The following is an 11310-nucleotide window of genomic DNA, read 5'->3' on the forward strand; positions in this document are numbered from 1 at the left end:
AGACAGACAGACAGACAGACAGACAGACAGACAGACAGAAAAAGAGAGTGAGTTAGTTCCAGGACAGCCAGGGCTACACAGAGAAACCCTGTCTTAAAACAACAACAGCAACAAACCCTAAACCATGTTCATCCTAACACTTGGGAGGCAGAGGCAAGTGGATCTCTATGAGTTCGAGGCCAGCCTGGTCTACAAAGCAAGTCTAGAATAGCCAGGGCTACACAGAGAAAACAAAACAAAACAAAACAAAACAAATTGAACCATCCTGTTCTAACACCTGGGAAGTGCAGGCAGTAGAATCAGAAGTTCAAGGTCATCCTCAGCCTCACAGAGGTCAGCTTGAACCAGATGAGACCCTTTCTTAACAAACCAATAAAAAAGAGAACTGAGGAGTTAGCTCAGTCAGCAAAGTGCTTAAGGACACAGAACCTACAGGGGTTCACAGGTGTAGAGAGTGTGAATTTGCAATCCTGGCTCTGGAGAAGGTAGACTTCTGACTCTGGATGGGTAGCCAGCCTATTCTACTTGGCAGTTCCAGGCCAGTGAAGAAAGATGGTGTCTCAAAAAAAACATGATGGGGGTAGGGTGAGGCGGATGCAGGGATGAATATCTCAGTAATCAAGAACACTCAGGCCGGGTGGTGGTGGCGCACAACTTTAATCCCAGCACTTGGGAGGCAGAGGCAGGCAGATTTCTGAGTTTGAGGCCAGCCTGGTCTACAGAGTGAGTTCCAGGACAACCAGGGCTATACAGAGAAGCCCTGTCTCAAAAAATAAATAAATAAATAAGTATGCCCTATTGGATGGCAAATAGCAAATGATGGCAAATTTGGCAAGAGGAGTCAGATTTCCAAGTGTCAGTGGACATCTACTCCATCCCCCGGAAGCTAGACTGTGAACTCACAGATGCAGGACACACACACAGGATTCATAATCTAAACTGTATTTCCTGTTTGTTGTTGTTGCTGTTTTGTTTTGTTTTGTTTTGGGGAGGGGTTAGATGAAATCTCAGTATGGAATATGTAGCCTTGGAACTCACTATGTAGACCAGGGTGGCTGCCTTCAAACTCCTAAAGATCTACCTGCCTCTTCCTTGAATGCTGAAACCAAAGGCATGCACCACTACAGCCCTGGCTTGTATTTATTCTTTTGAACTTCAAAGCTCACGGCTTCCAAGGCCAGGCAATGTCCTGAGACAGCACCGCCTCCTGTCAGTCTTCCTGTTTCTACACTGGCTAACGACTTCCAGCCAGCCAGTTTCTCGGAGCAACTGTGGGAGTCATAGCAGGTAACATGCATAACCAATTTGTAATTTTCTGAGAAGGAAAGAGAGTTTTATCATTTATTTTTATTCAGGGGAAGTCATGGGCTGAAATTACCCAGACAGATCATTTTCCAGAAAGTGAGAATAGATCGCCCCATAGCCACTTCAGTCCTGCCAGTGAGCTCTTGCTACCAACTCTCTGGCTTCCATTTTGGGAATTTCATTGGTTGCTATTAACAAAAGCAATACGTTACCAAAACTTAAGAGTGTGACAGTGAGTGTCTGGGTCCATCCCTTTCTGCTTCTTACAATCTGTTGACTTTCAGGTCCCACCCTAGAAGTGACTACAACTTTAAAACATTTATTGAAAAACTCTGGGCACCTATTCCTTCATTTCACAAACATAATTAACCTTTTCTGGTTTATTAACTCTGCTTTAAAAATAATTTTCTTTCTTTTGTTGTTAAACAATAAGACATATATAGCTTTAATAATCTATAATGGCTAGACTATTAAAAAAAGATTAAAGAATAATTTGTAAAAGTCTATAAAAAGTCGTGGGTAGGCACAATGGCACATTCCTTATTTAGCCAGATGCAATGTGTCTAGAAGTCTCTTCCCAAGGTCAGGAGCTGTGTCTGAGTCCTGGGCCTTCGCTGTGAGGCTGCCGTCTCCACGGCTCTTTCCCTCTGGCTGGCGGTGACCCACTCACTTAACTGAAAACAGCTCTCAGCCTCCTCTTCTCTGCTGCCAAAGGGGCTTCGGAACACTAAGAATTTTCCTCAGAAATTAGATCCATAAAAATTCAACCTAACAAACAAACAAACAAAGGCTTTTAAATTTAGCTTCCATGGAGTCCATGGCAACCACGCTCTCCTTACTCCATATGACATCAGACAGGGATCCCTGAATCTACCTCACCACCCTTATCCTGTCTCCTTACTCCATATGACATCAGACAGGGATCCCTGAATCTACCTCACCACCCTTATCCTGTGGACGGGATTTTGGGGTCACTGGGTCTGCCTCACCACCCTTATCCTGTGGACGGGATTTTGGGGTCACTGGGTCTGCCTCACCACCCTTATCCTGTGGACAGGATTTTGGCCCCTTTCTCCCTTTTGGAGGGACTGAGGGGTGGGGACCCTGCTGATGTGTCCCAGTGACAGGGCTCTGCTTTGCAGCGCCAGCAGGCACGTTCCCTAACGAAGCCACTGCTCTGTACAGAACACCATGCTGTCAGAACGTCATTGTGCACAGGCTCCCAGCAGGAAATGTTTATTTATAGAATGGAATAGGAGGAGGTGGCTGTCCCCTGTCCCCTCTCAGTGCTTTGCTACTGGTTACAATCGGCCAATGCTGAACACTAGTCACAGTCTTCCCTATTCTTCAGAACCCCTCTGCCCTAAAGCCGTGTGTCATTCATTTTAACCAATGTGGAATCAACCGAGAGGCCAGGCTGCTCCTCTAGTGCCTATTCTGCACACATCCTTTTAAAGCACCATTGAACAGAAAAACAAAAAAGCTGTTTGGTGTGTTGTTGCTTTTACAGATCACTACAGGAAGCATGTATAAAACCACAGAACGCATAAAACATAGACCTGTGTTCACACACAGAGTTGGGCTTAAAGAATTTGATCAGATAAATTGCTGGGGAGACATAGGAAGAAGCTGGCATGAGATCTGGAGATTGGATGCATGTCTGTAAGCCCACACTGAAGCAGGACTGCCAGCCTGAACTACAAGGTTAACCTGGGCTAGAGAGAGACCCTGTCTCAAAGCTCAAGTGAGCAAAGCTGCAGTAGTGGTTTGCATGTGATCTGAGGCACATAAAAAAAAGGGGCGAGTGACTAGGAGGAATGGCAAAATCAGGCCAATTGGAGTGAGCTACTGAACCATAGTTATGCCGTCCCATGAAAAGTATTCCCAAGAAGATTGGCCTAATCACTGTTGTGTTGCTGTGAAAAGACAGGATGACCAAGGCAACTCTTAGAAGAGAAAACATTTAGTTGGGCTTGCTTATGGATCAGTTCATTTTCATCATGGTGGGAAGCATGGCAGCATGCAGGAAGACACAGTGTTAAAGAAGTAGCTGAGAGTTCTACGCTGGGTTCTGGCAGCAGAAAGAGGGCAACACTGGACCTGACTTGAGCTTTTGAACCCCGAAACCCATTCCCTTCCTCCAACAAGGTCATACCTCTTCATCTTTCTCAAGTAATGCCACTTGCTGATGACTAAGCATTCAAATATATGAACCTATGGGTGCCATTCTTATTCAAACCACTGTAAGAGGGCCCCAGACTTAATAGGTCCTGAGGCCTTAGCACAACTGAGTCCATGATGGCAGTACCATTCAAGCTGTAAAACTCAGCACACAGACAGCACCACCTACTATGAAAGCCCAGAATTCTGGGAAGTGTGTAAATGTACTAACCTTGCTTCCTAGCTTCTGTGGTTTGCTCTTACGAAGGGATCAGGAAAACTACTGAGAACAATGTGCTACTCACCCCAGAGCACGGAGAGGTGGGGAGAACAGGAAAGGCTACTGTTCTCAACACTACCGCAGAGATAGAGACGCCGCTTTCCTCCTAAGAGAGGGCTGATAACGTTCGCTGACCTTGTCTTTACCACTGAGCCCATGCTCCCTCAGTCAGGACTGTCTTCCACTGCTGAAAACGCAAGAAAAGCCGGAGGGCAAATAACTGCTTCCTTCCACAGATCTGTCGCCATGAAGGTCATTTCCTCAGTTGCCCTCCTTGTTCTAGCCAGCTCAATGTGGACTTCCTTTGCAGTTGGTGAGTTACAACTTCTTGCTCTATCCACATTGTCTGCAATATATCTAATCTATGGGGATATCTAAGGCGTGAATGCCATTAGATTCATTCATTCCTTCACTCATTCACGGTGCTGGAGAGTGAATACCTTGTGCATACTGGCTAAGCATTGTACCATTTAGCTACATCCCCAGTCACCATTTAGATCCATTTGATCCTTAATTCCTGATTTTACAAATGAAGCAGAAATCTAGAGAAAGAAAAGATTCCTACAGTGTCACCCGTATCAAAACTGGGAGATCCCAGCCTTTCCAATCCAGAGCCACTGGTTTTCCAAAATACTAGTTTATCAAGAGGACCCTCACCTAGGGAGCACTCATTTCTACAGTACACACCTCAAACCAACGAGAACTTCATGGGCTCTGTAGGAGACTCTACTCTTCTGGCTAGTGATTGACAGTGTTTAGCAAATGCAGCATCTGCAGTTAATTGTAGAGGCTCTGGGGCCCTGCCACACACACAGTCTTTCCCATTTAGAATTTTTTCTCAGCATTTGCCGAATCAGTGGCAGCTATCTGTGAGGCTCATTTGCCAGATGTCTTGCCTGAAACATTGGCTATCAATAGGAATAATTTCTCTCAAGTCTAAGAGAATGTTTGCTTATTAACAGCTTAAGACATCATCCATATTGTTCCCAAGATTTTTAATACCATGATGGGTTTCCCAGGGCACAGCACTAGCTTATTACATATCTAAGAAATATATACTGTGTGCTGCAAACTAAGCTAGCTAGCTTGTATGGCAGTAATGTCACCGGACTCAAAGTAGGACATCCCAGTGGTGGAAGATAGTGATAGCATGACCCATGCCATGTATTAATAAATATTTTCATAAATGACTCAAGAAGAAAGTGCATTAAGAGAGTGTAGATGTCAGAGATGGTGGTCTACACCTTTAATTCCAAATCCAGAGGCAGGCAGATCTCTGTGAATTTGAGCTTGAGACCAGCCTGGTCTATAGAGTGAGTTCCAGGACAGCCAGGGCTATGTTGAGACCCTGTTTTTCAATGACTTGAAGTTATATGACTCAACTATAATTAGTTATATATGATTCTTCTATAATTACTTACATGTAGACTAGTGAAACTCAACACCCTTTAAGGCATCTCAATACTAGTACTACTACAGATAATTTATAACCTAAAATAGATTTTCTGCCGGGTGGTGGTGGCGGTGGCGGCGGCGGTGGCGGACACCTTTAATCCCAGCACCTGGGAGGCAGAGGCAGGCAGATTTCTGAGTTCGAGGCCATCCTGGTCTACAAAGTGAGTTCCAGGACAGCCAGGGCTACACAGAGAAACCCTGTCTCAATAAAACCAAATAAATAAATAAATAAATAAATAAATAAATAAATAAATAAAATAGATTTTCTTAACCAACTAATACAAGTGACAGGGATGGTTGAGGGTGGTTAAGTAGAATGCTTGCCTAGCATGCACAAAGCCCTGGGCTACAGAGGCACACATCTGTAATACTAGCACTTAGTAGGAGGCACCAGGAGGTAGAGGCAGCAGGCTCAGAAGTTCAAGGTCATCCTGGACTTATAAAGTAATTCCAAAGCCAGCCTAGACTACACAGATCCTAAAGAAAGACGGGCAGGGGGCTGGAGAGATGGCTCAGTGGTTAAGAGCACTGACAGCTCTTCCAGAGGTCCTGAGTTCAATTCCCAGCAACCACATGGTGGCTCAGAACCATCTGTAATGGGATCCAGTGCCCTCTTCTGGTGTGTCTGACACTCCAGTGTACTCACATACATACAACAAATAAAATCCTTCAAAAAAGAAAGAAAGAAGGAAAGAAGGAAGGAAGGGAGGGAGGGAGGGAGGGAGGGAGGAAGGAAGGAAGGAAGGAAGGAAGGAAGGAAGGAAGGGAAGGACAGGCAGTGGGGTCAGCTGTCTAGCAGAATAAAAGGGACTAGTTGTCAGGGGACAGAGAAAAAGGGAGCTGTGCAGGACTATTGCCAAAGAACTTTCCTTTAAGGCTTATCTTATGTGCAGGAGTGTTCTGCGGGCATGCACATATGTGAACCACGTTTGTGAACTGGCACTGTTTGTTCACTGCTTCCAGAGGCAAGAAAAGGGCTCTGGAGTTATGGGTGGTTCTGAGCCAGTGTCTGGGTGCTGGGAACTGAACCTGGGTCTTCTACAAAAGCAATAAGTGCTCTTAACTGCTGAGCCACCTCTGCAGCCTCAAAAAATAGTTCATACTTATGTAAAACTGTCTTTATGAAACCCTGTGCCACATAAAATGATATATACCGATTTTTAAAAAAGAATTTTTAAAATGACAAAAAGTTAAAACCTACGAATTTTCTAAGTTATTTCCCCAAGAAGTGGATGGACCAGATCTGTTTCACCCCTGACTGCTTGTTCCTGTAGAGGTCAGTTTGTGCTAAGAAGGAAGCCCTGGGCTCTAATGGTGAGATGGGATGCTCCTGAACGACCAGCAGGGCCCCCTTCACCCACCCTTTTCCCTGAGGTCACAGACAGGGCAGTAACTCTTCTGTGTATGCTTCCATCTTCCAGATTTCTTCCTTCCTATGAGCTTTCACATGACCGAGGAGCTTCTACAAAAGACCAAGGTGAGCTCTACTTCCTAGGATCCAAGAACAGGCACAGAGAGAGAGCAGGCTTCCCTCCCAGGTCCTTCTGGAAGGTGGTAAGCAGGACTGACTGGCTTGGGAACGCCATAATCATAAGAAAGCCCAAGCGAGGGCGGCTCATTTGGTTGCCCTTGGAGCTCTTCCTACACATTACTCCAGTCTGTAAGCTACCTGTGAGATCCACCATTAAATGCATGAGGAGGTCATGGCTCAAACTGAAGTTGGTCCCATGCTGGTGTGAATATTATTTCCACAGTGATAACCAGGATATTTATACATCACTCTCACACCCAATCCCCAAATGCATTCTGTCAACCCTTCCTCTTAACTGTGTTGTGCTAAGTGTGAGTGTACTGGTATTTAAGGCAGTACAGACTGTAAGTCACTCACCAATGCTTATAAGAAATTCTAATTTTGCCAGGCATGCTGTCTCATGTTAGTTCTAGCACTAGGAAGAAAACTCTATGTAAGTCTAAGGCCAGCCTGGTCTACAAAGTGAGTTCTAGGATAGCCAGGGCTACACAGAGAAACCCTGTCTTGAAAAATAAAAAAAAATAAATAAAGTAGAAAACTATCTGAGTGGTAAATAAAAAAAAATAAATAAAGTAGAAAACTATCTGAGTGGTGGCGCACGCCTTTAATCTCAGCACAGGGGAGGCAGAGAGGCAGGCAGATCTCTGAGTTCGAGGCCAGCCTGGTCTACAGAGTGAGTTCCAGGATAGCCAGGGCTATATAGAGAAACCCTGTCTCGAAAAACTGAATGACACTTTGTAATTTGTAGAATGGAGACTTTCTTTCTAAGAAGGAAGAGGTGGGAGGCTAGGAAATACACATAGTTATGTAGGTAACAATGGTAAGGACCAGGATAGATGTGGAGGGTCTGAAGCCTGTTTTCTGAACTCCTAGTCTAGTGTTCCTTAGTATATCCCCCATTCCTGCTACCAACAACAACGGGCAAAGAGCCTGGCAGGGTGAAGGAAGCAGTGTTCTGTGTCCCTTCAGGCCTTGTGCATCAAGAACATACAGATGTGCTGGATACTAACCTACTTCAAGGTCAGTGAGCCTATTTGTGGCAGTAACCAAGTGACCTACGGGGGCGAGTGCCATCTCTGCTCCGGAATTCTGTGAGTCTGCATTTTCTTATTCCTTCCCTCAGCCAACTCCCCTTAGAGCGTCCTCCATACACCCCTCCATTACCTGCTTTTCCATTTCTTCCCTCTCTTCTCTTGCTCCCCAAAGTTGAATGGGATCCTATTCAAATAATGCAGAAACAGAAAGCCACAGAAGTCACAGTGCAGTGTCTGGCAAGGACAGTGATCAAATGGAGGGAACTCAGTAGCAAGTAGGCACAGCATTCAGAACATGTGACAATAGCCCTGTGGTTCACCAGGCTACTGGCAGCCTAATGAAGTGGGGATGGGCTGGTGAGATGGCTCAGGAGGTAAAGGCACTTGACACCAAGCCTGATGACTTGGTGTTTGATCCTAGGGACTTACATGGTAGAAGGACAGCCCTAAATTCCAAAAGGTGTCCTCTGACCTACACACACACACACACACACACACACACCATGCCACACACATGTACACAAACACTTGCTCATGCATGCACACAAAATATGTAATTAGAACACGTCTTAAAGAGGAGGAGAGGGATGGGCATAAATGGAGGAATGGAGAAGAGTAAGTGGAGGAGGAGGATGGGGTGGAGGAAGAAGCTGGGTGATAGGTTTGCCCAACTAATGGTTTATTGGTCTGTAAATGAAAATTATTCCCCCACATAGTTTTTTTGGTTTGGTTTGGTTTGGTTTGGTTTTTTGTTGTTGTTGGTGGTGGTTTGGTTTTTTTTTTTAAGATTTTTTTAAGCCGGGTGGTGGTGGCACATGCCTTTAATTCCAGTACTTGGGAGGCAGAGGCAGGCAGATTTCTGAGTTCGAGGCCAGCCTGGTCGACAGAGTGAGTTCCAGGACAGCCAGGGCTACACAGAGAAACCCTGTCTCGAAAAAAAAATTTTTTTTTAATTTATTTTATGTGTAGCTGTACAGATGGCCGTGAGCCATCATGTGTGTGGCTGCTGGGAATTGAACTCAGGACCTCTGCCGGCCCTGCTCACTCCGGCATAATTCACTGTAGCTGTCTTCAGACACACCAGAAGAGGGCGTCAGATCTCATTACAGGTGGTTGTGAGCCACCATGTGGTTGCTGGGATCTGAACTCAGGACCTTTGGAAGAGCAGTCTTACAGGCTGAGCCATCTCACCAGCCCTTGTTTTGATTTTTGTTTTTTGGGGTTTTGGGGGGGGTTGTTGTTGTTTTGTTCTGTTTTTTTTTTCGAGACAGGGTTTCTCTGTGTGGCCCTGGCTGTCCTGGAACTCACTCTGTAGTCCAGGCTGGCCTCGAACTCAGAAATCCCCCTGCCTCTGCCTCCCAAGTGCTGGGATTAAAGGTGTGAGCCACCACCGCCCGGTGCCTTGTTTTGTTTTTTTAATGTTCATCCTGTCAGCAGTTTAGTTTGGGGCCTGTGACATTTAGCTTTTGGAAACAACTGCAAAATGCCCAGCTCTTTGATCCAAGACACAGAAGTCTGCACATCACATATGGCTAGGTCAAACATCCCTCCCTTGTCTTCATCTTCTTTAAGAAAAAGTCTACTCTCCTCGGTTAGTACGAGAGACGTTGGCCAAGTAGGAATGAACTTGGTTTGGTGTCCTCAGTTGTACAAACACTAAAATGTACACTCAAGCCCATAAGAGTTGTGAGGTGATTTTGTTTTGTTTTTCGAGACAGGATTCCTCAATGTAACCAGCCTTGGCTGTCTTGGACTCACTTTGTAGAACAGGCTGGCCTTGAACTCATAGAGATCCACCTGCCTCTGCCTCCTGAGTGCTGGGATTAAAGGCACATTCTACCATGTCCAGCTGTGAGGTAAAATTTTTATATCAGCCTCAATGACTGGCATAGATAACTGCCTATGGTAGCAGCAGATACCCATAGCACAATAGACCAAGAGGCACTGTTATATACAAACTCACTTTTACTATATTTAAAAAATTAGGGATTGAGGAGATGGCTCAGTGGAACCATGTTTGTGACACCAGTACAAAGGACAGAGTTCAAATTCCCAATAGCCACTTGAGAAAGGCATCCAGGGCTGCTTGCCTGTAACCCTAGTGCTGAGGGGCAGAGGCAGGAGGACCACTGTGGTTTGTCAGCACCAGCCTAGCCCTGGGATCAGTGAGAGACCCTATCTCAAGAAAATAAGGTAAAATAAGATACAGCAGGCTATCCACATGTGCACACGGAAGCAGGTACCTGAATGCACACAAGAAGACAGCATATGCATACATCACACACATAAACAAATACTAAATAAATATAAAGTTGTTTTCTTGAGCTGTAGATATAGCTCAGTGGTAGAACTCTTTCTTGCTATATGTGAGACCCTGTGTTCAATATCTCCAACAATTCAGAAATAATTATGGTGTACATGTGTCATTCCAGCACTCAGGAGACAGACACAAGCAGATGTCTGTGAGCTGGAGGCCAGCCTGGTCTACATAGCAAGGTCTAGGCCTGCCAAAGCTGCACAGTACACCCATCTAAAACAAACAAAAACAAAAATAGTTATAATAAAATATATTTACCTGGTGGTGGTGATACACACCTTTCATCTCTGCATTTGGGAGGCAGAGGCAGGCAGATCTCTGAATTTGAGGCCATCCTGATCTACATACTAAGTTGTACAACTACCAGGACTACACAAAGAAACCCTGTCTAGAAAAATGAAAATAAATTAAGCAAATTAAATATTCTCTTAACAGTTGTCCTGGGGTCACAAATAAACTTTACAATATAGCAGTAATTTTATGGAGGGTGATCCGCCAAACTCTATCTATCCCTTTTAGCTCCTGAGTAAAAGACATAAGATTTTATTACCAAACTGCTGGCTCCATGCTGGGCAGGTTCTGAGCTATTCTAACCCAACTATTAATAACCAGATAAATGCACCATTATTTACTGTCTTAGGGTTTTACTGCTGTGAAGAGATACCATGACCAAGGCAACTCTCATAAGGACAACATTTAATTGGGGCTGGATTACAAGTTCAGAGGTTCAGTCTGTTATCATCAAGTCAGGAACATGGCAGCATCCAGGCAGGCATGGTGCAAGGGGAGCTGAGAGTTCTACATCTTCATCTGAAGGCTGGCTTCCAGGCAGCTAGGATGAGTGTATTAAAGCCCATGCCCACAGTGACACACAAACAAAACCACACCTCCAAATAGTGCCACTCCCTGGGCCAAGCACATACAAATCACACTTACAAACTGAGTCTTGCTCTGCTCCATGTGTGTCCTCAGAGCAACCTTCTTTTGGTCATGTGCTCATGGCCCATCCTCAAGGTCTGTCCTCCTTCTCCCTACCTGAGATCCCCTCACTTGATCTGAAGTCCCCCCTTCCTCTTTCCCCTGCCTAATCGTAGGCTCTAGCTTTTTATTATCAAATCAAGGATTATTAGGGAACATTCTTTACAGCACTGTCGCGGACCGGGATTTCTTACAGGGTCCCTTGTTCCGCGGGACGAGGGGTTCTGGCCAGGTGTGCACGGGATTCGGC

The 11310-nt window shown here is 45.2% G+C and overlaps 1 protein-coding gene across 2 annotated transcripts in view; it reads left to right on the forward strand.

The window, feature by feature from the left end:
* Positions 1-1214: 1214 nt before the first annotated feature.
* Spink8 (serine peptidase inhibitor Kazal type 8 (putative)) overlaps positions 1215-11310 on the forward strand; it is a 14566-nt gene continuing 4470 nt past the window's right edge. The window contains exons 1-4 of one of the 2 annotated variants that reach the window (XM_031344181.1): positions 1215-1287; positions 3982-4058; positions 6622-6677; positions 7701-7822. In XM_031344181.1, coding sequence (XP_031200041.1) covers positions 3992-4058; positions 6622-6677; positions 7701-7822 — 245 coding nt within the window. In that variant the 5' untranslated portion in view covers positions 1215-1287; positions 3982-3991. Of the gene's footprint in view, positions 1288-3881; positions 4059-6621; positions 6678-7700; positions 7823-11310 lie in introns of those variants that run through there. The other variant, XM_031344180.1, reaches the window with a different exon arrangement.

This window comes from Mastomys coucha, unplaced genomic scaffold (genome assembly GCF_008632895.1).
Source record: "Mastomys coucha isolate ucsf_1 unplaced genomic scaffold, UCSF_Mcou_1 pScaffold23, whole genome shotgun sequence".
Taxonomy (NCBI): domain Eukaryota; kingdom Metazoa; phylum Chordata; class Mammalia; order Rodentia; family Muridae; genus Mastomys; species Mastomys coucha.